The following is a 27,275-nucleotide window of genomic DNA, read 5'->3' on the forward strand; positions in this document are numbered from 1 at the left end:
ATGTGTATAATATATATCTGGAAATGGGAGGCTATAATGGGTCAATGCACTAGCTTTTATGCAATTGCTTCCGTCACCAATGTGTGCTATAAAAGACACCAAGGTATCTTAAAAAGAACGAGGAGTCCTTGTGGCACCTTAGAGACTAACAAATTTATTTGAGCATAAGCTGTCGTGGGCTAAAACCCACTTCATCGGATGCATGCAGTGGAATTTTCTGGTAGAAAGAGTTAGCTTGAGATCACCAGTCTTGTCTGTTGGACAGCTGTCTACATTTCAGTCATGTTGTACAAACACATTCTGACTTTCAGCCCAGCTCCAACTGCAACAGATGGCGCAACAGCAGCAGCAGCAGCAGCAACAATTTCAGCAGCAACAGGCGGCTTTGCAGCAGCAGCAGCAGCAACAGTTCCAGGCACAGCAGTCAGCCATGCAACAGCAGTTCCAGGTCCAACAGCAGCAGGCGGCAGCAGCAGCAGCTGCGCAACAGCAGCAGCAACAGCAGCAGCTGCAAGCAGCCCAGCAGCAGCAGCAGCAGCACATGCTCAAACTGCAGATGCAGCAGCAGCAGCAAAATCAGCAACAGGTAATGAACAGCAAAGCAGTCGCAAAGGCATTATTGGTAATCTGCTATCAGCCACTTGTCAAACGGCACCATTCCAGAGATCTGGCTTACATAGCAATATTAAGTGTCAGCTCTCCACACTAAGGGATTAAAATGCTTCTGCTTCTTGGCAAGGCATCATCTTGAACTGGTAGAGTTCATTGGCAGCAGTGTGCTCTATCCTAGAGAAGACTGATCTTTCATAGCAAGAAAGAAGCTAAAAATTTTGTCCCCTTCTTGTTTGAGTCCAAGGGCTTGGCACTTGCAAGTTAGAGCACATTAAAGCAGCCCCGGGCGACCTGTCTCCTGAGGTGTCCACACTGGCAAGGCATGTAGAGCGCCTGGACTCTGCAGCTGGAGCGTTCCTGGTAATCCATCTCCACGAGAAGCATAAAGCTTGCTGTGCCCCGGCTGAAATGCCTGGGCATCAGTGTGGACAAGGTGTTGCATTACTGCGCTGTGTTTGGCCTCTGTTTTGAAACCGGCTGCAGGCATGCAGATATCCCCTTTCAAAGCTCCGTTTCTGACAGCCGACATGCTTATCTACTCCAGGACAAAGCAAACCATTAGTGTGGAATGCTGCTGTTGGGAGTGGGAGTGGGGTGGGGGTCTGCTTCTGTCTGACCTTACAAGACAGCATGCTGACACATTCTCAGCCCCCCAGAACACACCACACCCTCCCTGTCACACTCTACCCCCCATTTGAAAAGCACCTTGCAGCCACTTGCACGCTGGGATAGCTACCACAATGCACTGCTCTTTGTGGCGTTGCAAGAGCTGCTAATGTGGCCACGCCAGTGCACTTGCAGCTGACAGTGTAAATACACGGAAGCGTTTTCCCTGCTGTGGTCTCCGAAGGCTGGTTTAACTCCCAGCGCTCTACAAGTGTAGCCATGCCCTAAGTGTCAGGATGATGTTGGCCTGCTTCGGAGAAGGTCAGGGATGTAGGAGAGGATTGGAGTGGACACCCTACTCTCCTCCCTCCCCCAAGTTTCCTCTAGAAATAGTAGCTGTTTTGTCTCAGTTGTGTGAATTACTCATTGTCACTTAAAAAAAATTGCGGTACAGAAATATGAGGCATGCCTAAAGATGATGCATGCAAGTAGAAGAGGCTGATGCTGTCCTGTTCTTGTGTAGGTAAATGGTGATGCTGACATTAGCTTGATAACAGTTTGGAGAAGTGTTGTGATCTTTTATGCCGGAGAAGCTAGAGGGCTGGGTACCTTCACCTTGAAACTGTCTGTTAGTGGTAGCAGATGACTTTGTGCCCTTCTGGAGAGGGGAAATTAGAATATAAACTCCATGAAGGTGAGTTGTTCAAAGCCTGAGGCTGGCTCAAAGGGTAGGACTTTTCATCTGGGCTAAATGCTTTAACTTAGTATGATGAGTTAAAATGCTGCCTGCAGGCCATTGGCTTTCATTCTAAAACTAAAGACACCATTGCGTTGCTGGAAACTTTAACATCCTGGCTTTTCCTGTTTTAGATGCAGCAGCAGCAACTACAGCGAATTGCTCAAATGCAGTTACAGCAGCAGGCAGCTCAGGTTATGCAGGTGCAGCAGCAGCAGCAACAACAACAACAAATACCACAGCAACAGATACAGCAGCAGCCGTCTCAGCAAGTCATGCAACAGCAGATGCAACAGATGCAGCAGCAACAACAACAGCAGCAGCAGGTTGCTCAGGCCCAACAGTCTCAGCTTCCACCACAGTCACAGCCGCAGTCCATGGTCTCTCAGGCACAGGCAATCTCAGGACAGATCCCTAGTCAGGTCATGTCTGTACCTTTTACCCAGCAGCAGTTAAAAGCCATGCAGGTAAGTGTGTTAAAGACCGAAAACATATGGTGGTTTATTCCGTGAGCCTCTAGAGAAATTGAAAGTCCTCATTGATAAATAAGCCTTGTTAGTGCTAATAGTAGAGGTGTGAAATAGTGTAACATGTTAAGAGGCTAGCTGTTAACCTAGTTGCATGTATAACAATGCTAACCACTAACTTGTATTACTTTATTGCTTGCCAGCACAGCATAGTTCTTTGCTAAAAAACCAAGGTTTGTTAGCTAGTCTATGAAATTGTTTGGTATGCTGGATAGAGAAGCTAGTGTTTGAAATTCAGTTCCTTTGTTGCTATTGGTGGGACAGGGAGATGGGTGAGATCTCGTTTTATATAGATATAACATTACATTCTGATGAATGCTAGAACATGAGCAAGCTTAATTGAATGCCCTAGTACATGTGTGTGTGTCAGCCCTCTCTCTACTGCAGCATGAGACCCCATTGGCATTGCTTCTGCTACTATATTGAGAGGGGTTGGAACCTCAGTGTGTTGGGGAAGGTGCAACAGAGATAGCCAAATCTGCCCCTGCTGACTGTCATGTTATGGTTGAACTTTCCAAGGATGATTGTCACTTCTCTTAAAATAACCATTCAGAGGTTGAACACAGGGTGATTTTGATTTTTGTACTTCATGGAGGATCTCTTATTATTGCTTCAGTCTGAGTCAGCTAATGCTGTTAATGGTGCAGATTTTCTTACCATTGAGTTACTGTTCAGTGCTATGGAAACTGACCTAGGGAGGGCTTAGTGGGAGTGCTGTGCATTACTAAGCAAGAGATCTAAGTTTTAATTGTGAGCTCTACTCTACTTCACTCTTGGCCTTATTGAAGGTGGGGGCTTGGCAGCTAATCTAGGAGTAGTTTACTGGTGTCTCACTTATGCAACAGTTTCAGAGCAATGCGCAGTTTTAACCAGCTGTCGCATGCAGGTATCTAATATTGTGTACTTGAGTGAAATTAGCAAAGCTAATTGTTTGCCATGGCAAAGTCCAAGTGGCAGTTGAGTCTGCCTATAGGAATGCCAGTGTAGAGAAGATGCCACAAAGAAAAGTCAGTATCAGGTGTGTAGCATTGGGGAGGCTTATTCTAAGCCAGCTGCTCGTGTTCATGCAGTGAGTCATACACTAGCCCAGTGTAAATGCATAGCTGACAGTCTTGTTTGCTCATAAGTGAAGGCGTTAGTAAGATGGATGATCTAAATGCTGTGGAAAGGTGACATCCACCATAACCAGTTACTCCTGCTTACCCCCTTCTTTCTTTAAATATTCAAGGTAAGAGCTCAACTGGTGCAGCAGCAGCAACAGCAGCAGCAGGCAGCGGCAGCAGTCCAAGCAGCTCAGGCCCAGGCTGCTCAGATGGGAGCTTCAGGGCAGGTAAGGGCCCATGGAGCCAGTGTCACTAGTGCAGGCCTGTAGCAAGTGCATGCTAAAATTGAGCATGGAGATGGATTTTTGGTAGCTTTCTGTGGAGGGGTCTGACATCAGTTGTCCTTACGAAGGCGGTATGGGTGATTATGCACTGTTTCCCTTTTGCTGTGAGTCAGAGGCAGGATTTCATTGACACCCTCTTTGTGCATGCCTGTCTCTAGTAGGTCAGATACTGCTGCCTGGAGTGACCTAGCAGCGCACAGTAAGACTATCTACTGTAGTCATGCGATAGGTCTAACTGTTCCTGGAGTGTTTCACTTCTATTTCCATAACACTTTCTTAGGAGACTGCCTTGTCATATGAACTTCTCTCTACTATGAACTGGTGACTGCTGGTCTATACTCAGATGTGATCTCCCTTCCATCTCCCAAACACAAAAGTAATAGTGGAGGTACTGACATGTTCCCCCCCACTTTTCTCTGTTCCATCATTTCCTCCCCCCTCTCATTCTGAGTAAAAAGGATGGTAGATATAAATAGTTCTTGTTTTGAATGTGAACTCGCAAGATAAATGGCACGTGTAAATGAGTCACAAATGAAGTGTTGGATGAAGGCTTGTTGTACAGTGCACAATTCAATTTCTTTAACTGGCAGTACACTCTAGCGTCAATGACCATGCTCCTATGTGTGCCCAGCACCAAGGCTAAATGGGGAAGACTCCTTGGGCTTGAGTTGAACCCATCCTCCCTAAGGGACTCATGTAATGCTTAGTGCTTTTCATTCGTAGTCTTTTACTAACACGGGTAAGTACAATTATGGACTTTTTCAGGTGGGGAAACTGAGGTACATAGGTGAAGTGACTTGTCCAGGATCAGTCAGTGGCACAGCTGGGAATAGAATCCAGTTCTCCTGACTCCCTGTGCACCGTCTCATGCTGCCTCCAGTGCAAAAGTAATGGCCTAGACATCCTGCACCCCTTCAGTGTTTAAAGTTTGTGTACAGCGTGAATTGTAACATTTGGTGGTGGTTCTCACCTGCATCCCTCAGCATCCGTACTAGGAATAGTGGCCTAAGATAACCCAAAGCCACTTTTCTTATTGATGCTGAAGTTCTGCTAGGCCATTACGTTCTGTTTCTATACTGGGCCTTTTATATTTCTTACATTATGTTCACATCAGATGAAAGATGAGCAATGGTAAGTGCAGTGGCAAGAACCCATTCATTACAGTTTAAACATGTGCTTTTTAAAACTATTCTTTTTGTTTTGTGAAGAATATCCAGGTGGGAGCTACAGGGAGTTAGGGTGGCTAGCAGGACAGCTGTCATGTCATCAATTTAGGGTTGCTGTCCAGCAAATGGGTTGTGTTTTATATGGGGACATCCTACTTCCTGCCCTGTTCAGTGAATTTCCCCATACAGGTTGCTTAGTACCACAGTGCATCTGGAAAGCTTCAGGTGACGGTGGTTCACAACTGGTTTTGCATCACAGCTAAATTGCCATGTGGGATAAACTAAAGTATAACTCAGCGTCTGTCACAAATTAGGGCTGCTGAAAGCCTTCTAAACCCCACTGGCAGGTTTATTCACTAATCTCCATGTAGATCCATACTGATAAAAGGTAAATCAATTAAAATTCAATTAATTCTCTTCTGTCCAATAACTAAACATGTTTCTTGTACTTTGTGTAATACTGTTTTATATAGTAAAATGTTTAGTTTTGAGATTATAGAAGTGTAGAATATGTCAATACAGTTCTGGACATCAGAGCATTGATTGGATTTTCTCGGGTTTATAAAGAACAACTTTTGGAGAGTAAATATTACCTCCTATTACTTTTATTCCATTAACACCACTTCCTTAAAATTTTCTGTAAAGCTTCCTTGAATTCTAGATTCTATTATGAGGAAGTTTTATTATAAACATACCCGATCATAACACTTGCCTCATTATATATTAGTTTTATGTCCTGTGGTTGTCAAATGGTTTGGGAGTCTGAATCAATGCTGCTATTATTATTTGTATTATCATAGCACCTAGGAGCACCAGTATGTTTGTGTCCTTTTCATTTAAGTCTCTGTTCAGCGTCTTTGGGTACAGCTAAAATCATTCCTAAATCCTAACGTGGATGAAGTGTGGAAGCAAGAATTTGACTTTTCTCTGACGTTGTCATAGTGATTTTGTTCACACACGAGCATTCTGCTGCTTATGTACCAATCCTTTGAGACTGTAACTGTGCTCATATATTGAGCAGATTAATGAAGTAAGCAGTGTCCTAAGGACCAGAGCCTACATAAGATCACACTGGAAACCACACACAGATGAATGATAACCTGAACTTCAGTTTAAAGTTTAAGCCACTCTGTTCTGCTTTGACTTATTCCAGATGCTCAGAATGCAGATTTGCTTGTTGCTCTTTGAAAGCCAAGGAGCTGGCCTGGTAATCCCAGCATGATGCAAACTTGGATATTTGGGGAATTCTGAATCCTCAGACCAAGGAATCAGACTTCATCTGGAACAAATCTGGGATTTTTTTAAGAATCAAGTTCTTATATCCTGACTGACTGATACTATCAAATCATGGGATTTATATCTTAGGGGAAGAATCCTTTCTTTATTCCTCTCTTCTCTTAGGAAGGATTCTCTCCCTTCTCCCAAACTAATTTGTCCTGATTTTCACAGTGAGGGTATCTCAAACATAGTTTGTTTTGCCTCCAGTATAAATTTTTCTCCAGAAGCCCCAGAGCAGTGTCACTGGAGCAGCAATGTCTTCCATTTTTACACAATAAGTCTTGTAAATGTGGTGCTGATGTCCTGTAGTTGCTCGCACAAAGCAACAGTAGTCTCTTGAACTCCTTTCCCTCCCTCACATACCCAATGGGCAGGGGACCCTACTCACTGGAAATATTATAATGAACTTTTTGAACACCTGGAAAGGTGGCAACGGGTGAATTCCTTATTCAAAGATCATGGAATTTGTATAATAGCACATTTCCTTCCTCTCCAGCAGCACATGCTTTTTTTTTTTTTTTTTTTTTTTTTTTTAAACCAAACTAAACCAAAACAAACCACCAAACAGCTGTAAGCCTTTGAATCAGAGTTTGTTCTGTTGCTTCATGGTTAGCCAGACTCCTTAACAGTGAATCTGCATCTAATTTCATTGATTCTGGAGGAGATATCTAATACACTCACTTTGGTGGTGTGGCATGAGAAACAGGACCAAGATGGTACATGCGGTTCAGCATGGCATCCATGGGTTTTCACATATGTTACTGGACCCTCATGTGTGCACATGTGAGTCCGTGGGATGGGTCGACTAGGCTTTGAGGGATATGTATTCTGCCAGCATTTTCCTTTTTGTTAGGGTTGTGTTGCTCCACCAGCTCTTCTGTTGACACTGTAGCTCTTCACTGCACTCTGTAGCATCCACCTGTGCTTTGTGCCAATGCTCGGTTGTTTGCTTGTGGTGGCTGTTGCATGCTGTGTTTGTATATGTGCATGTTGTGTGTGGTGTCTGAAGTTCTCTCATTTGTTTACCTTCCGAAATCCTGTCTCTGACATCCCTCACTGCGTGGATGGAAAGAGACCTCATTGCTCTGATGTTGTGAACTAACAGCTGTGCTGAATTTGATGCTGGTTTTTTATCAGTTATTGCTTTCCTTTCTTAGTCTTGCTGTGTTGTAATTTAATTTTATTTATTTTAACAATTATAAGCACATGCATTCTCTGACTCTCTAGAGACATGTTGCTGGCTGCTTCAACTCATTGACACAGAACACTAAGCAAGAATGCCCACAGTCATTCAAATAGAAGGAGACTTCTTTCACACCTGGATTAGTTAGGTCCTGCTAGCACCAATTAGTAGTATGCAGATTAGAGAAAGGGGACTTGGAGCTCTGTCTGTTATAGAAGTGAAAAGCAATGAAAAGGAGCTCTTCCTCCTTGATATGCACAAATGTGCCAAAATTCCCTGAATCCCAGTAGCAGAATGTGCCACAATATGCTAATTTTTACTTGTTGTATCAGACTTCTGATCCACAGCACATTCTTTGTAATTACAGCATTTAAATCCATTATAAAAAAAACTATGGATTCTAAGACCCAGCAGCCTGCAAGGAGATTTGAATGTTCTGGGACCAGGAGTAGCTCACCCCTAAGACTACTTCTAAAAATAAATCCATTCTAGTGTTGACCTTTGAAATCTGTCCTAAGCAGTGTTTATATTCCAGCCGATTTTTTTGAATCCTTGTAATTTGGAAACCAAGTAAAGAAATGAATATATCTGTGAGGGAAGCCTACTTTATTGAAGTTAGAACTTTAGTACTTAATTGAAGTTAGTGGCCTAAAGCCTTAGGGCTGTTTATGTAGCCGAGAGGATGGGTGTTCACCCAAAGGGAACTCAAGCTTTAGTTTTGATCATATGTTTCACCTATTCTGGGGATTGCAGGAGGAAGGAGGGAGTACTTTATCTAAACCCTAGAAGTCCTTTCTGTTGGAAGTCTCTTCTTTGGAGTCATACTGCCATAGGTTGGTTGGTTCTGAGGTCTTGGTCACTAAATCACAGGCTTCATTGGAGGATTCTTATCAGCAGTTACTGTTGAAATGTCTGTCAGTTCCATTAATGTGGAAAGATGCAATGTATAAATATTGCTGTGGGTTTCAAATCCTCAGATGAATCCATAATATGGTAGAGGACGTCAGAAACCAAGACTTGTGACAATATATAATTGAAGAAGCTTGTATAAAGCATTCTTGATAACAGTCTTAGAGCCATTAATTCCAGTATTAAATTAGAAATTCAAGATGTCAGGCAAAATTTGGGAAACCCCTTCAACCAAATTATACTTCTATATAATTGGCCTTTTCCCATATACTTGAATCTAGATATCACCCCACATAATATTTAGAGTTCACTAGATGCCCTCTCCAAATGGAGATATAGGGTATATGAAGCAGGGGGTTGGATCCATAAACTAGCTTATTAGGCTCATCTGGAGAAAAGTTCACTTGAGACCCATCCCGGAGGTTGCATGTGCTTCTCATCCTGCCAGTGCACTGCATTTCTTGTTTTGCGATTACTTTTGTCTGTTGTCCCTCTGTCCTCAAAGATGATCACCGCAACTATGGCCAGAGGTGGGATGCAAATAAGACCACGGTTCCCGCCTACCACCGCTGTATCTGCCACGCCTCCAAGCTCCATTCCTTTGGGCGGACAGCAAATGCCACAGGTATTTACTGAGTCGAAGCGCATTGTGTCAGAGATTGTACAAGGCATTCAGTACTTGGGTTATATTTAGTGCTCATCAAACTAAAAAGTTCACTTTTGTCTTCATCAAAATACTATGTGCAGATAATTGCTCTTAGCCACTTGTAGTGTTGGGCTTTTTTTAAGCAGGACTGTCCAAAGTGTACCTTTCTGCCTTGAAATGGAAGCTTTTTGAGAGCTTGAGGTATTGAATAAAGCTTTGCAAAAGTGACACCGTTCGCATTATTTGCATGTTTAAAACGTCCATGTTCATATCTGGTTCAGTTCTCAAATGAATCGAATTTTCTGATCTCTGCTTAATCTTTGCACATATCACAAAACCATTGCATGGCTAGTCTTTGCTGAGGAGAGGCCCCAGGACTCGTATAGTAAGTGTCATGGGCCAGGAGTGCAAGGCATTGGCTGAGTTGTGTTGGGAAGCTTGCCTGACACCTCTTCATACTGTGCATTGCTCTGGCTAGTGATAGTCCCTCTTTCATGAGCAATACACGTGGCCAATTTCAGTTTCAACTGATGATTAGGACATGGTGTAGGAAATATGGAATGTCCCTAATTGAAATGTCCCTGAACTGAAGAAAAAATGTTACTACTTTAAGCTCCTGGTATAGCTGCAAGTTGCAAACAATCTTTGAATAAAATAAAACAGCACATGATTATGCACCCAAATTACAGTTCTGGATTTCTGCTGCACTTCCTACCCCTCTTTCCCTCAGGAAGTTGTCCAAGTTCTGCCAGTCTGTTCAAAGATATGCAGCTGGAGTCAGCATTAGCTGCACTTTGTCTGTGGACCTGCCTCATTGAAAAGGCTGACCGGGCCCCTATCCAGTTGATTTTGGGAAGTGTTGGATCAGAATATACCAGAGGTTATGGGTCAAGTACAGGAGTGGGTGGGTGAGGTTCTGTGGTCCCTTCTAATCTTAAAGTGTGAGTCTATTATACCTGCCATAACAGAACCGGACCAGCACTAGCTTGTCTCGCATTTGTATTTCACTTGCGCAATATGTGCCATCTCAGGAATGAACAGGGAAAACTAGAAGGACACAGAAAAAGAGTTGGGTGCTCATCTACTTATTATCATTGCCACAATAACACAGTCCCTCTTCAGTGCTATGAAGTGGTTATGAAACCATGCACTACTGTTCTGTAGTGCTCAGCCCTGGGTGAATCTCTTGATTTAAAATTATCTCATGCAGTGACACTGAAGCGGAGATCAACTCTTCCTGCTGCTCATCCCAATGCTTGATTGGCTTTGCATGTATAAAGACAGACTCCCTGGGCCTCATGAGCTGCATGTCTTCTGTGTTCACACTGTCACCTTCACAGCTGATGCCTTCCTAGCAGCTCCAGTTTCCATATTGCTTTCTCCTGTTAACGGGTGACAAGACTTCTGCCATCCTCCCAGTATTGTGTTTTGAGTTTCCTTTGCTAGCAGGCCTTAGAGCTCTGGGAGTATCTGAGATCCATAAATCCTGAGTCCTTTGCACGGTGTATTTCTTGCTTCTGAAATATCACACTTAGTAGGTACACTTCATGTTAAAGTAAGGTGTTGGATAAGGTGGCACATGCTGCAGAAAGATGCAGGCTCTGGCATGTTTATTCAATGCCATTTTTTCTGGTTGAAACTGGAAAATTCTTTTAATCCTGCTAATTGTTCTGTAGTTGGAATTACTTGAGTCAAAGAAGAATTTCAGTAGGCATTGCTACACTACTAGCCCTGAGTGTCTCATCCATCCATTAAAGTGAGATCACCAGTGAGAGAGAGATCCTTAGTCTGTCAGCCCAGCTGCCTGTTCTGTATATTGGCCTCTTAGTGCTATTGTGCCAGTGGTTGCTGGGACGTCTTAACTCTTGACATCAAATGAAGTAGGTGCAGACTGTAAGTGTCAATTTCATGAAAATTATGTCCTGTAGTATTGGACAATTGGGGAAGCGTAGGCCAGTGAAAGAGGGGAACGTGTACATGTGGCACCAGTTGGAATGAAAATAGCTTCTGGAAAATGTAGTGGGATGAATGGACCATCAGTTAGCAGTGATGGGGAAAAATGTTTTAAAAACTAAACTGACTTGGGCAGGTGTTTGGGTAGCTCAGGGCCCACAGTGTGAAGTTTTGAGTAAAACCAATCCCCCAAAATTCAATTAAGATTGCAGAAAAATATACAGTTCTGCTTGTCCCGTGGATGCTGTGATTTTGGTCTGTACCCTAGAGAAATGCTTGGCTAATATTGTTTGTTCGATGTGTTGCCATTATCTTGTCTTCAGACATGTTGCTACTGGGTAGACCAGCAGTAGAAAATAGCTTATGGCTAGGGCTGTCAATTAATTGCAGTTAACTCATGTGATTAACTCAAAAAAATTCATCACGATTTAAAAAATTAATTGCGATTAATCGCACTGTTAAACAATAGGAAACCAATTGAAATTTATTAAATATTTTTGGATGTATTTCTACATTTTCAAATATATTGATTTTGATTACAACACAGAATACAAAGTGTACACTGCTCACTTTATAGTAATAGTAATAGGGCTCAGATTTTCCTAGATGCGATAGCTGATGGATTCCTTCACCAAGTAGTTGCTGAACCAACAAGAGGGGATGCCATTTTAGATTTGGTTTTGGTGAGTAGTGAGGACCTCATAGAAGAAATGGTTGTAGGGGACAACCTTGGTTCGAGCGATCATGAGCTAATTCAGTTTAAACTAAATGGAAGGATAAACAAAAATAGATCTGTGACTAGGGTTTTTTATTTCAAAAGGGCTAACTTTAAAAAAGTAAGGAAATTAGTTAGGGAAGTGGATTGGACTGAAGAACTTGGGGATCTAAAGGTGGAGGAGGCCTGGAATTACTTCAAGTCAAAGTTGCAGAAACTATCAGAAGCCTGCATCCCAAGAAAGGGGAAAAAATTCATAGGCAGGAATTGTAGACCAAGCTGGATGAGCAAGCATCTTAGAAAGGTGATTAAGAAAAAGCAGAAAACCTACAAGGAGTGGAAGAAGGGAGTGATCAGCAAGGAAAGCTACCTTACTAAGGTCAGAACATGTAGGGATAAAGTGAGAGAGGCCAAAAGCCATGTAGAGTTGGACCTTGCAAAGGGAATTAAAAGGTTCTAAAGCCATATGAATAAGAAGAAAACAAAGAAAGAAGTGGGACCGCTAAACACTGAGGATGGAATGGAGGTTAAGTATAATCTAGGCATGGCCCAATATCTAAACAAACAGTTTGCCTCAGTCTTTAATGAGGCTAATGAGGAGCTTAGGGATAATGGTAGGATGACAAATGGGAATGAAGATATGGAGGTAGATATTATTGCATCCGAGGTAGAAGCCAAACTAGAACAGCTTAATGGGACTAAATTGGGGGGCCCAGATAATCTTCATCCAAGAATATTAAAAGAACTGGCGCATGACATTTCAAGCCCATTAGCAAGAATTTTTAATGACTCTGTAAACTCAAGGGTTGTACCGTATACTGGAGAATTGCTAACATAGTTCCTATCTTTAAGAAAGGGAAAAAATGTGATCTGGGCAACCACAGGCCTGTTAGTTTGCCATCTGTAGTATGCAAGGTTTTGGGAAAAAAAATTTGAAGGAGAAAGTAGTTAAGGACCTTGAGGTCAACGGGAATTGGGACAAATTACAGTATGGTTTTACAAAAGGTAGATCGTGCCAAACCAACTGGATCTCCTTCTTTGAGAAGGTAACAGATTTTTTAGAGAAAGGAAACGCAGTGGATCTAATTTACCTCGATTTCAGTAAGGCATTTGATATGGTTCCACATGGGGAATTGTTAGCTAAATTGGAAAAGATGGGGATCAATATGAAAATTGAAAGGTGGATAAGGAACTGGTTAAAGGGGAGACTACAGTGAGTCATACTGAAAGGTGAATTGTCAGGCTGGAAGGAGGTTACTAGTGGAGTTCCTCAGGGATCGGTTTGGGGACCAATCTTATTTAATCTTTTTATTACTGACCTTGGCACAAAAAGTGGGAATGTGCTAATAAAGTTTGCGGCTGACACAAAGCTGGGAGGTATTGCCAATACAGAGAAGGACCGGGATATCCTACAGGAAGATCTGGATGACCTCGTAAACTGGAGTAATAGTAATAGGATGTAATTTAATAGTGAAAAGTGCAAAGTCATTTATTTAGGGATTAATAACAAGAATTTTTGTTATAAGCTTGGGGACTCATCAGTTGGAAGTAACAGAGGAGGAGAAGGACCTCGGAGTATTGGTTGATCACAGGATGACTATGAGCTGTCAATGTGATATGGCTGTGAAAAAAGCTAATGCAGTCTTGGGATGCATCAGGCGAGGTATTTCCAGTATAGTTAAGGAGGTATTAGTACCGTTATACAAGGCACTGGTGAGCCTTCATCTGGACTACTGTGTGCAGTTCTGGTCTCCCATGTTTAAGAAGGATGAATTCAAATTGGAACAGATGCAGAGAAGGGCTGCTAGGATGATCCGAGGAATGGAAAACCTGTCTTATGAAAGGAGACTCAAAGAGCTTGGCTTGTTTAGCCTAATCAAAAGAAGGCTGAGGGGAGATATGATTACTCTCTACAAATATATCAGAGGAATAAATACCAGGGAGGGAGAGGAATTATTTGAGCTCCGTACTAATGTGGACACAAGAACAAATGGATATAAACTGGCCATCAGGAAGTTTAGACTTGAAATTAGACGAAGGTTTCTAACCATCAGAGGGGTGGAGTTCTGGAACAGCCTTCCAAGGGGGAGTAGTGGAGGCAAAAGACATATCTGGCTTCAAGACTAAGCTTGATAAACTTATGGAAGGGATTGTATAATGAGGTTGGTCTTTGACTATTAGCAGTAAATATGCCCAATGGTTTGTGATGGGGTGTTAGATGGGATGTGGGATCTGAGTTACTACAGAGAATTCTTTCACCAGCCAGACACCTAGGAGTCTTGCCCACATGCTCAGGGTTTTAGCTGATCGCCATATTTGGGGTTGGGAAGGAATTTTCCTCCAGGGCAGATTAGCAGAGGCCCTGGGGGGTTTCGCCTTCCTCTGCAGCATGGGGCATGGGTCACTTTCTGGAAGATTCTCTGCACCTTGAAGTTTTTAAACCATGATTTGAGGACTTGAATGGCTCAGACACAGGTTTGATACAGGAGTGGGTGGGTGAGATTCTGTGGCCTCCACTGTGCAGGAGGTCAGACTAGATGATCATAATGGTCCCTTCTGACCTTAAAGTCTATGATTCTGTGATTCTATATTTTATTACAAATATTTGCACTGTAAAGATGATAAAAGAAATAGTATTTTTCAATTCACCTCATACAAGTTCACCTCTACCCCAATATAACGCAACCCAGTATAACACGAATTCAGATATAATGTGGTAAAGCAGCACTCTGGGGGGGTGGGGTGGGGCTGCGCACTCCTGTGGATCAAAGCAAGTTCAATATAATGCAGTTTCACCTATAACGCGGTAAGATTTTTTTTTTAGCTCTTGAGGACAGCGTTCTATCGGGGTAGAGGTGTACTGTAGTGCAATCTCTTTATTGTGAAAGTGTAACTTACAGATGTAGATTTTTGTTACATAATTGCACTCAAAACCAAAACAATTTAAAACTTCAGAGCCTACAAGTCCACTCAGTCCTACTTCTTATTCAGAGAATTGCTAAGACAAACAAGTTTGTTTACGTTTACAGGAGATAATGCTGCCTGCTTCTTATTTACAATATCACCTGAAAGTGAGAACAGAAGTTCACATGGCACTTTTGTAGCTGGTGTTACAAGGTATTTACATTCCAGATATGCTTAGCATTCGTATGCCCCTTCATGCTTCGGCCACCATTCCAGAGGACATGCTTCCATGCTGCTGATGCTCGTTTAAAAAAAAAAGTGTTAATTAAATTTTGTGACTTAACTCTTTAGGGGAGAACTCTGTCTCCTGTTCTGTTTTACCCGCATTCTGCCATATATTTCATGTTTATAGCAGTCTCAGATGATGACCCAGCACATGTTGTTCATTTTAAGAACACTTTCACAGCAGATTTGGCAAAATGCAAAGAAGGTACCAATGTGAGATTTCTAAAGATAGCTACAACAGTTGACTCAAGGTTTAAGAATCTGAAGTGCCGTCCAAAATCTGAGAGGGACGAGGTGTGGCACGTGCTTTCAGAAGTCTTAAAAGAGCAACACTCAGATGTGGAAACTACAGAACCCAAATCACAAAAAAAGAAAATCAACCTTCTGCTGGTGGCATCTGACTCAGATGATGAAAATGAACATGCGTCAGTCTGCTCTGCTTTGAATCGTTATTGAGCAGAACCCATCATCAATGCATGTCCCCTGGAATGGTGGTTGAAGCATGGATGGACATACGAATCTTTAGCGCATCTGGCACGTAACTATCTTGCGACGCCGGCTACAAAGTGCCATGAGAATGCCTGTTCTCACTTTCAGGTGACATTGTAACAAGAAGCGGGCAGCAGTATCTTCTGCAAATTGTAACCAAACTTGTTTGTCTGAGCAATTGGCTGAAATAAGACAGAGTGGACCTGTAGGCTCTGAAGCTTTACATACATTGTTTTACATTGCAGTTATTTGTTTGTACATAGTTCTGTATTTGTAAGTTCAAGGTTCATGATAGAGATTGCACTGCAGCACTTGTATTAGGTGAATTGAAAAATGCTATTTGTTTTTTACAGTGCAAATATTTATAATCAAAAATAAAGTGAGCACTTTTGTATTCTGTGTTGTAATTGAAATCAATATATTTGAAAATCTAGAAGGCATCCAAAATATTTAAATATGGTGTTCTGTTATTGTTTAACAGCGCAATTAATCACGATTAATTTTTGTAATCACTTGACAGCCGTACTTCTGGCTGTAGCTGGTTATTGGTAGTCTGCATAAGGCTTTGGCTACACTTACACTTCAAAGCGCTGCCGTGGCAGCGCTTTGAAGCGCTAAGTGTAGTCAAAGCGCCAGCGCTGGGAGAAAGCTCTCCCAGCGCTGTCTGTACTCCACCTCCCTGTGGGGAATAACGTACAGCGCTGGGAGCCGCGCTCCCAGCGCTGGGGCTTTGACCACACTGGCGCTTTGCAGCGCCGCAATTTGCAGCGCTGGAGAGGGTGTGTTTTCACACCCTGCTGCAGCGCTGCAAATTTGTAAGTGTAGCCAAGCCCTAAGTCTATCTTCTTGATCTCAATAATTGAAAGATGAAATTTGGAGATAGTGCTAAAGTTAAGAAACTTGGTGTCATATTTGATAACACTTTTTTCCAAGAAAGGACCAAATGTGGTCTTGTTATAAAAATATTTGTTGTCCAGGCTGTGCTTTTGATTTATCCTACATGACACAAGAGCAGCATGTGTCCCTGGCACCACAAGGCTTGATTGTCTCTGTGCAGAGTAGCTTCTGGATCTTGCTCAGAATGCAGCTACACTATTAATCGCTGGTAGGGCTTAGTACTCAACATCTAAAAAAAGTTAGGCTTCTAGCCCTTGTGACTGAAGTGCTGAGAAGCATGAATTAAATGTCAGTGGGGTCTTGCTAAGTCTAAAACAATAACTGAGGTGTGAGCTTCCCCATTTACCTCATTTGGGTCGACTCTGAAGCCTACTGATTGTAATTTAAATGTCAGATTAAATAGTTCTTTTATGTTGTAATAATGTTTAGCCAAGTGTTTCTGATAAAATAAGAGCCAGTGGACTAATCCCAAACTCTCTTCTACATATTCTTTGGTGTCAAAATCCCCAGCTTCCCCTTCTGATCTGCTACAGTCTCCAGTAGCCTTGACTGCTACGCTGCCCTTATGGAATGTTGGTACAAAAAGCAGACTGGAAATCTAGGAATAAAGTAAAACTGAATTTAATATCAAATTAATAGAATGGATCCTGATCCAACTGTGAATATGAAAACCTGTTTAAGCTTACTTGACATTTCTGCAGAATTTTCAGTCTTGCCACCAAAGCAGGTGATAAACTTGAATCCAGCTTGCTACAGGGTTCACAGGGTTTTGTGCACTGGCTTAAGCATTAAAAAAATATAAGTATTGTTAGGTGACTGATTGCTAGAGTTTTCTTTTAGGCCAAGAGTGTTTTTACTACTTGGTGAGATTCCCCTAAAGAACGTGGCAGCATTATGTGCTACTCTCTAAGCAGCAGGGGGTAGCTTGGATTCGCTGTACTCTTGGGGTGCAAACTGTGTCAAAACCTAAAGTCCAATTTGGCTGGACGTCACAGAGCTAGTCTGATTCAGCTGTAAAGATCACATCCTGGAAATGGAGGTTTTGTTCATTGTATAATGTAATCCTACTCCCTGGGAACAGTGCAGTGTAGGAGTCAGAAGATTACAAATGTGTAAGATGGCCTCTGGTAAGGGAAGATACCTGAAGCACCAAAGCAGCCTTGGGAAAGGAAGTAGGTTGATAACTAAAGCTTTGGTGGGGATGGACTGAAGAGGTCAGTGCTCAGCACAGGCCTGACCTGCATCTCCTAAAGCACTGTACTCATAGCAGAGGGATTGCTGCCAGAGAGGAGGCAGGAACTTTTTATACAGGAGGCCAGACTAGAAGATGGCCTTGGAATATATGAAAATGTCATAACCACACTGAGTGTCAAGCACCATACTGCAGCCTCCTCACTTGACTCCAACAGGGGTTGCAGGCTGGTTTGAAAGGAGGGAAAGTGCTCTGTGTGTGCTCATACCTTGTGGGAACGGGTAGTGCTGTGAAAGGAAACAGGATCTAAGCATTAATTCCATTTGCCATTGTGTAGCAGGGGCACTATACAGGTGCATACAATCTTTTAAAGAGAAGGATCCCATACACTGGAGATGAGGGTCTGGTCCTGAGCTAGGAGCACTGCAGATGCAGTCCTTTGCTCTTCAACAGCTCACACTATTTGATGTGCTCTGAAGGGATACTTGCCAAGAAGAGAGGACCTGTGCGTTGGGGCAGACTGGGAGTGAAAGCAGGGGGAACCCTCTGTGAAATGTTTTTCTTCTTCCTTCGCTTGAGCTCTCGGGGCACAAAAGTTCCATGGGAGGCAGAATTATGCCATTTAATTCCAAGCATCATTCTTCAGCTGCTAGAAAGAGAGAGACTGGCAAATATTCCCCTCCCATGAAAACCAGTGAGCACAGCCTCATTGCGTATTATGGAGAAAAGGGAGGTAACTGTGCTACCTCAAAGCATCTGGAAAGAGAAGCCTTGAAACCATGTATTAAAGCAGGGCTGGCTCTAGGTTTTTTGCTGCCCCAAGCACAAAAAAAAACACAAACCCCGAGAGCTCCTCAACTGTCGAAGCGCCAAAAAACGCCGGAGTGCTGCCCCTGGAATTCTGCCGCCCCAAGCACGTGCTTGGTTTGCTGGTGCCTAGAGCCAGCCCTGATTAAAGTCATGGGGGAGTGGGTGGGAAAGGAATGGTGTTACTTAAAGTAGAAATGAGACCATAACATATTGCATTGCCATGAACTTAAGCTGTACCTTAGTGGTTGATCAACTAGTAGAGTGGCTGTTTTGGCTCAGAGAGGCCCTGGATTTCCATCTAGCTAGATCATTTGGGCTCATTACTTTTTCTTGCCTAGAGTCTCCGTCCCTTCAGTTTTGCTCTTGTCTTTTTCCTGTTATTTTGCTGTGCCCTGTGTGCTGGCTGAGGGAGGCACTTCACTAAAATCCGGCTCACTGGAACACCACATGTAGGATTATAGTAACCTTCACATTCGGCTCATTGTAAGCAGTGTAAGAGGTAGAAGAGGATGTGAGAGAACAGCCAGTTAGTAAAACTTAAACTCTTTCTGTACCCTTAAGATGTGGTGTACCTTGACCCTCTGGGTGCATACAGTAGATCATGCCATGCTTCCTGTGTTTGCTGCATTCAGTATGGTCTGTGACAATAGTGGGCTGGCTCTGAATTAGTGAGGGAAAGGAGCGAATCTACAGAGCACCTGAAGTGTTTGGAATGGAATTTTTGTACTCTTTGCTTTCCACATGGTAGAAATTGAGTTGGCTGATTATCAAGATCCCATTAGAAGACTCATGGTAAATTCATGGGATACTGTGATGACATGATGATCTGTCTTGTAGACTAGCTCAAATTATCATTGTTTATCTGAGTTAACACCACAAGATTATAGGAATAAATTGATTTATTTCAATCCGCATCCTTTAATTTCATCACTTTATGATTACAAGTTGAAGAATAAACTTTATTGTACACAGAATTTCTCCTGCCAAGGGTTGTAGATTTGAAGTCATTGGGGCTTCTTAGAAGACTCTCCCCAGCTTGAGCCTTCTGTCCTTTGGGTTTATGCAACCCCATCCTATCTGTAAAACCAAAATAACCTCCCCTTTGCCCATCCCAACCACTTAAAAACTTTTCTGGCTCCTCCAGACTTTCAAATTTGAATATCAAGAGTCTTATGTTTCACTTTCCATACATTGTCCTTTCCTTTCCCCCTCCTCCTAAAGAAAACTGATTTGTATGCAATAGCCAAAAAATAAGAAAAGGGTTTGAATATAGATTGAAAGCAAAAATAAGGATGGGTTTTTCTATTGTGGTCATAAATTCTCAAGCCAGTCCTCCATGACCTTGTTTACTATAGTTATAATAAAAGAAACAATAGTTCAGAAGAAACTCTTGCTATTTTAATCTAAGGAGGAGGAACTCAATATCTGACTCCAAAATAATGCACGTGTTTTGGAGTTTTAACTGTTAGTTAAATCTTGGTGTGAAACATTCCCCTGGGTACCCCAAGAAAGAAATGGGAGGTGCTGGCAGTGCGCTCTTTATGGAGGAGTTTAGGAAACTAACACTTTTCTGTTTCTTATAGAGTCCAGAGGATGCTCTTCTCACCATAGCCAAAGCCTTTTGAGATAAGTTCCCATTATCAGCTGGTGAATGTCTTCTTTCCCATTTCAGGTCAGCCAGAGCAGCATTACCATGATGTCGTCTCCTTCACCTGTCCAGCAAGCGCAGACACCCCAGTCAATGCCACCACCTCCTCAGCCACAGCCATCACCTCAACCAGGGCAGCCAACTTCTCAGCCAAACTCAAATGTCAGGTGAGCCAGAATGTGACCACCAGAGGTGAGTGGCAGCTGCAGAGTTGTCATAGGTGCTTGCCTTGGTGCACTTTCTAGTGGGGAGTCCAACCCTAGTGATGCCCTGATGCTGACATTGCAGGGATTGGGACCTTCAGTAGCACAGCTCTTGGGCTGTCATGTCATAGGAGCCTGGAGGAGTCATGCTTACATTGCTATCCCCTCCCCATTCACCTTCTCTGAGGCTACTCTGTGTGTAGCCACATACAGATACTCCCCTGACTATTGTGGCTTAATGGAAGGTGGGAGTTAAAGGATTGGATGGGATGTCAGAAGCAGAAGGGAATGGCCCCTAAATACAAGGCTTCTGTTTGGTCTGCAGAAAAAGGCCCCATCATGCTCCTGTGTTGATGGAGGAGTTATTCAGAGACCTCTGGAGTTACTAAAGACCTGCTAACAAAATTCAGTCTTGCTAGAGTGAGTCTATCCCACTAAGTCAAAATTCAGTGGTGTTAGCTTTGGAATCTTTACTGAATGCTGTAATCAAACCTTTCTGGCAGGGATTCTGGATCTTTACTGTGCAAGAGTGGTGGTGAAACTGACAAAAAACTGGGTCAGTCTTAGATTGTAAATTTTTTGGGGAAGAGACCTGTTTGTGCTGCACCTAGCAGCACAGTGGGCCCTGATTCTGATTGGGGCCTATGGGTGGTACAGTGATATACGGGTGGGATTTTCAAAAGCGTTCAGCATTAGCCTAACCTTGCTCCCATTGAAATCAATGAGATTTTTACCATGAATTTCACTGGGAGCAGAGCAAGTCAATGCCGAGCACTTTTGTAAATCCCACTCCAGTGCAGCTGGGGGCAGAATGCTGCAGCAGCACTCAGTAAAACATACCCGCTCAGACTAACCATTTTGTCTGCTAGCTTCTTACAGGCCACTTTGTCTTCATATTAAGCACTGAATTGACTTTCATTTCCATTCTTCAGCTCCGGCCCAGCCCCATCTCCCAGCAGCTTCCTCCCCAGTCCATCTCCTCAACCATCCCAGAGCCCAGCAGCTGCACGAACACCTCAGAACTTTAGTGTCCCATCTCCAGGTCCTTTAAACACTCCAGGTAACTCATATTGTCATCAGTAAGAACTGTACTGCGGAGCATGATCCAGTGATGCATCTTAGTAACTAAAACATACACAGAGAAATCTGACGTTGCACAATTATGCCCTTGGCTCTATGGAGCTCTACTAGTGAGTAGTAGTTCAGTGGTGGACTTGCCATGTGCAGCAAGGAGAATATTCTAGTTTTGGAATTGTCTGATCTCTTTTTTTTTTTGTCATTGAATTACATGAGAGTTTTCATAACTTTCTGACAAAACAGAAATGGCTCTGGGGTTTCATGCAGCTGGAAATCGCTAGCAACAGTTCATAAGCCAATATCTTGCTTTTTCTGACCCCTTCTGACATACGATGTATAATTTTCACCTTTTTGCCTGGTGCAGGAAATCCAAACTCCGTCATGAGTCCAGCAAGCTCCAGCCAGTCTGAAGAGCAGCAGTACCTGGAGAAACTCAAACAGCTGTCAAAGTACATCGAGCCACTTCGGAGGATGATCAATAAGATTGATAAAAATGAAGGTGTGGTCTCTTGTATTTTACCGGACAGTTCTCCCTGTCAGTCTTTGGTGGAGACAGCTGTGTACTGCTCTTTTAGGGGTTCTGGCAGACTAAGCCTATGTCTGTTGTTTTCCTTGCTCATGGTTGCAAAGACTTAACTCTGAAGCATGGAAACATTTTCATCTCCAAATCCCTTCCTTTCAGGACCTCTCTTTTTCTTTACCATATCTAAACTTTTATGGATACAGACTTCCTTATGAAAAGATGGAGAATCACAGGTCTTTACTACTTTCTCCTTAGATGGGTCATGTTTTCAGTTTCCCCAACCTCCTTTTTCCGTGTTAATGATTGCAGAGCTGGAAGCTCTGGCTGCAGCGAGTGCATTGCTCACTAGTCCTTTTCATTTTATTTCAGATAGGAAGAAGGACCTGAGTAAGATGAAGAGCCTCTTGGATATCCTGACTGATCCTTCAAAACGGTAACTTCCTTTTCTGTTTAGCTTGTGCCAGCACCTGCCCAATGAACTCTCTTCCTCCCAAACCCACTCTCAGGAATACGAGAGAATACATAGGCTACCATGGAGTCCCAGATGAGTAATGGTGTCCCAGACATTAGTCTACCATCCTGCGTCAACATGTTGTATCTAGACAGTTCTTAACTCTAATCTGAATTTCCTTGTTTTTGCAGATCCTCAGTGTTGTTGTATCACTGACTTTCTTTTATTTGAGAAATGGTGGGCGAGGGATTTAAATTTCAGAACCCTTCTTTGCTGATTCATTCTAAATTCTGTGTTGCAACTTTCTACCTCGGAAGCTATGCAAAATCCTGCCAAAAGATTTTACAATGTGATGTCCTCTAAGACCAGGGTGGATTTGATTTAAATCATTAGTCAAGAAGACTCGATTTAATCATGGATTTCTACATAAAAGTGCATTCTTGTTGGTGGTTATAATTTTAATACATATTCTTCACAACTCGGAGATAGATCGATATATACACCACTACTTCAATATAACGCCACCTGATATAACACAAATTTGGATATAACACGGTAAAGCAGTGCTCGGGGGGGGGAGGCGTCGCATTCCCATGGATCAAAGCAAGTTCAATATAACACGGTTTCACCTATAACGCGGTAAGATTTTTTGGCTCCAAGGACAGAATTATATGGAGGTAGAGGTGTATTTCATTTTTAGAAGGTACACACTATACATTTTTAAACAGTGATTTATTTTGAAAACTTTTCAGATTAGTTTTTACAGCTATATCAGAAAATGAATGGTTGGTTGGTTATTTCATTTACCAGAGGTAATTGAAGCAGATAGTTCACCTCCCAATGACTTCATAAATATCTCCAGTTCAACAGGTTAATCATTAATATTTGGAGGATTTTTTTGCCGTGCTGTGTTGGGAGGAGAACATCATCAGACAGACATTTAAATTGTTTTATTTAACTAAAACAAACAACAACATATTCAGGATTTTTTTCTTCAACAGCGAACATATAATATTTTAACAAAACAAGCATATGTCCCTCATTTCTCACATTTATCTCCTTGTCTAGATCTATTCTGCCCCAACAACCTTCTATTCATTGAACTTTTTGAAACTTTGCACTTTTAGAGAGAGGTAGGGGATTGACTCTGTGTACACAAATTTGCAGAGGGACAATAGACTTGAGGTCTGTTATTTCTCACCTCTATATATTTATTTAAAAACTTTTTTTTTTACACATTGTTAACAAGCATGTTACCTCTGGAGACTCAAATCCACAGTTTGAGAACTGCAAAACTAAGCATCTCTGGTATCTTCTAAACTGAGCACTGAGTCCCATTGGGTAGCTAGAAGGATTAACCTAAATAATCTGTACCGAAGCCTGTGGAACCCCATAAGATTGGGTCCCTAATCCATGAACTGTTGGAAGTCATTTATGAAACTTTTCTTAAACATTACCTGAATATATTGTCTCATACTATAGAATTAGAATTTATAATCCCTATTCCATGATGAGATCTCTTTGAGCTATAATATATATCTTAATTAAAACTATCTTTAGATAGGCTTTTTCCTCAAAAAGCATTTTATCAAAAAAATCTGATTTATATAAAACCAATCTGATTTTTTTGTTTTTTTTTAAAAAATCATTGATTTTTATCCACCCTGCCTAAGATGCACTATGGGATCTTTTGTGCACAGTTTCATAGAAAGCCATTCAGTAAACTGATAAGTCAGGTGTGTGTTCTTTGCTGTAATAGTCTATTTGAGCTAATCAAAATGATTGGAGAAATCCACCTGCGTTAACTTTTATTTTGCTGAAAATAATCAGCTCCATTTCACTGAGACATTGTAGTATTCATTCTTTCCTTCTCCATTAAAGTTCCTCCTTAATATGCCCTTCAGCAAAGCCATTCAAGGATCCAAATAAGTTATTTAAAAATCTAAGCACTTTGTGATTGGACCTTTATTTGCCAGAATGTTAAGTTTGAATCATGTGATCTAACTTAGAATTTAAGCTCCCTGAGGCAGAGCTATAGTTCCTGTTTTGAACAGCACCCAAGCATATCAGCACTGAAATAATGTGGATGGGAGGCTCAGATATCCCAAAATCCTCATCTTGGACAGCAGAGCAAATTGTGCTAACTCTTTCCTCTTCCTTTTCAGATGCCCTCTGAAGACTCTACAGAAATGTGAAATTGCTCTGGAGAAGCTCAAGAATGACATGGCTGTGGTAAGCAATGGGGTTTACTTTTCATCTTACTGGAGAGTTAGGCTGGCAGTGAATTCCACAGAGGGCACCAGTTTGGCAGAATTTTCCCATCTCTTTGTGTTCACAGTGCTGGACTGAGCAAGTAAACAGAAAACTGGTTAAACACTGGGCCGTTCAGCAGGCGTGTCCTTGTGCACACCTCTTAAAAATTATTCTGCTTACTGAACTGTCAGGTATTCGTGCCTTGTACAGGCACCTAGGAATGATCCTTGTTCTTGTCTTTAGCAGATGTCACCAAGACAGGATTTCTACATGAAAGATTCTGACAGTGTCGATTTTCTTTACTATGGGTTTGTCTACATGGGGATAGTCAGAAAAATTAATCCCAATTACTTAAAGGTGTGAATGCAAAAATAGATCAGTTAAACTGCATTAAACCCCTGTATGGACACTCTTGTTCAGAATTTAAGTGGTCTTAATTTCATTTAGCTTCATTCACTTTCAAAGTTTAATTCTGAATGAGTGTACCCATGTAGTGGTTTAATGCAGTTTAACCAATCTATTTCCAATTCACAGTTCATTTGGATTTACTTCCCTGCTAGAATACGCAGGGATACTCAGGAAGTGTTTCTAGAGTAGCACAAAACAGAGGTTAGAGGAATGCAAGGGATTCTTAGATGTATTAGAAATACTGTAGTGAAAGTTTGCATAATTAATAATATAACAAGGTGTCTCGTAAGGACTATTTGTGACTGATAGCACATAAAATAAGATGTGTTTCTTTGTGCTTTAGCCCACGCCTCCACCTCCACCAGTGCCCCCTACCAAACAGCAGTACTTGTGCCAGCCACTTTTGGATGCTGTCTTGGCAAACATTCGTTCACCAGTCTTCAACCATTCCCTCTACCGTACCTTTGTGCCAGCTATGACTGCGATACATGGCCCTCCAATCACGTATGTATCATTGCCCTGCTGTCTGACTACTTAAGAGAAATTAATCATTTGGTTGAAATGTTGGAAGGATGGGCTGGGGTGATGGATATATGCGTGCTTCCTTGTCATTTGTAAAGTACTTGAGAAATCAACTTAGTTTGAAAAACGTGGCCTTGGCATAACATGGTGCCCACTCTGAGTCCTTTTGTGGATGTATTTTACGCAGGGCCCAGATGGCTTCCCCTCGAAAGCGTAAATACGAAGAGGATGAAAGGCAGACCATACCAAATGTATTACAAGGGGAAGTCGCAAGATTAAATCCTAAATTCCTGGTGAATCTGGATCCCTCCCATTGCAGTAATAATGGCACAGTCCACCTCATATGCAAGCTAGGTAAGCTAAGAAGAAATGAAGACTGTTTTCAAGAGGGGTTGATTTATTTTCCCCTGTGAATATATACAGCTGTAAATCTTGCCAGCCTATAATTTCATCATGGTTTTTCTTTAGCTCGCCAGAGTTGTGGTAATGCATAATGTGCTATCCTGCAGAGCTTGGTTCAGGAGCAGCCTCAGGATGTACCCCAAATCAAGTAGCTAGATATTTAATCCACTTACAGCTTCTATAGAAAGTGAAGAAATGATCTTTCTAAAGCTAAATTATTCTGTGTGTTCTGCCCCTCCCCCCCATCCCCAGTATCCTGGTGTTGACACTAAAAGAAGGCAGTATTTTAGGCTAGTCTTTGAATAAAATGCTGCTTTTTTTAAACTGAAATATTAGCGTTTTTTGTTGCTCCATGTGTGCATTTAATTGGTTCCCTAAATTGGGATCCAAGCAAACTCTCCAGGTAATCTGAATTCCTGATAGTATGAAGTGGTCTATTTATAAACATATCTACGTTTCTCTTTCCTTGTATTTAAAGAAACTTGCTATTTGGGATGTGAGAAATAAATTGGACTTGTCGGTAATTGTTGCCACTGGAAGAATCCCAAGAGTGAAACAGTACAGTATTTAACTGTACAACTGGATCTTGTTAGATTGACTCTCCACAGATGAAAAATCCTGCCTCTTGCACTGATGGGTGCAGTTTGCTGCTGATAATTCCTCACCCTTGTCTCAAGCTCCACTGGTGTTAGAAAATGGTTTAATGCCTGGTGTACTCAGGAGAAAAGTTTTCAGCACCCTAAAACATGGTATTGGGACATAGAGGGACTGGATCAGTCTAATTGTATTGAAAATGTCTTTCCCAGCTGCACCAGCAGTTGTCACAGCTGGTGGTGTGTGTAAGTCTTTGCCCTTCTCTCTCAACCAAGCAAGAATGGAGTATACCTTCCCGTGAACTTTTTTTGCCTTTGGACAGAAAAAGGTAAAGTGGGTTCATTTTAGTGTGTACCAGACAAAACATGGGAATGCTCTGGTCCTGGCTTACGTGTGTAGTAGGAACAGTGCCTAGACATATCGTATTTAGGAAACCAAACTCAAATGAAGTACACTTCATGAAAGACTGAGACTGGTGAGATGCGTGGGGTGTGTTGTGGAGCTGGGAGGTCCAGGTTGCACTTCCAGCAAGCAGAGGCCATTTTTAAAGTGAGCTTTTCAGAAATGAAGACTCATAGCCTTGGTTCCATTCAAGATTAGATCTAGTCCCTCCCTGTCTATTCCACTATATAATGTATAGACATAGGGAAAACACCACACAAGACATACTTTGATACCCTGATGGAAAATATCTTTTGTTAAAGTAAATGTGTTTGAATTCTAGATGACAAGAACCTTCCAAATGTCCCGCCACTACAGCTCAGTGTTCCAGCTGACTATCCAGATCAGAGCCCTCTGTGGATAGACAATTCTCGACAATATGGTATGGGGACAATAGGATGGCATCACTTTAAAAAGTGGGGGATCAAAAAGTGGGGGATCAGTTGTTGTGCAACTGT

General features: G+C 42.1%; 1 protein-coding gene across 3 annotated transcripts in view; it reads left to right on the forward strand.

The window, feature by feature from the left end:
- The window catches only part of MED15 (mediator complex subunit 15), a 44,186-nt gene that overhangs the window by 15,273 nt on the left and 1,638 nt on the right, over window positions 1-27,275 (forward strand). For 2 of the 3 annotated variants that reach the window (XM_039504953.1, XM_039504952.1), the window contains exons 6-17: window positions 312-586; window positions 2,089-2,421; window positions 3,710-3,811; window positions 8,910-9,029; window positions 19,968-20,110; window positions 21,079-21,206; window positions 21,588-21,722; window positions 22,116-22,179; window positions 24,363-24,429; window positions 25,202-25,362; window positions 25,568-25,734; window positions 27,101-27,199. In XM_039504953.1, coding sequence (XP_039360887.1) covers window positions 312-586; window positions 2,089-2,421; window positions 3,710-3,811; window positions 8,910-9,029; window positions 19,968-20,110; window positions 21,079-21,206; window positions 21,588-21,722; window positions 22,116-22,179; window positions 24,363-24,429; window positions 25,202-25,362; window positions 25,568-25,734; window positions 27,101-27,199 — 1,794 coding nt within the window. The remainder of the gene's footprint in view (window positions 1-311; window positions 587-2,088; window positions 2,422-3,709; window positions 3,812-8,909; window positions 9,030-19,967; window positions 20,111-21,078; window positions 21,207-21,587; window positions 21,723-22,115; window positions 22,180-24,362; window positions 24,430-25,201; window positions 25,363-25,567; window positions 25,735-27,100; window positions 27,200-27,275) is intronic. The other variant, XM_039504954.1, reaches the window with a different exon arrangement.

The sequence above is a fragment of the Mauremys reevesii genome, linkage group 18, assembly GCF_016161935.1.
Source record: "Mauremys reevesii isolate NIE-2019 linkage group 18, ASM1616193v1, whole genome shotgun sequence".
Taxonomy (NCBI): domain Eukaryota; kingdom Metazoa; phylum Chordata; order Testudines; family Geoemydidae; genus Mauremys; species Mauremys reevesii.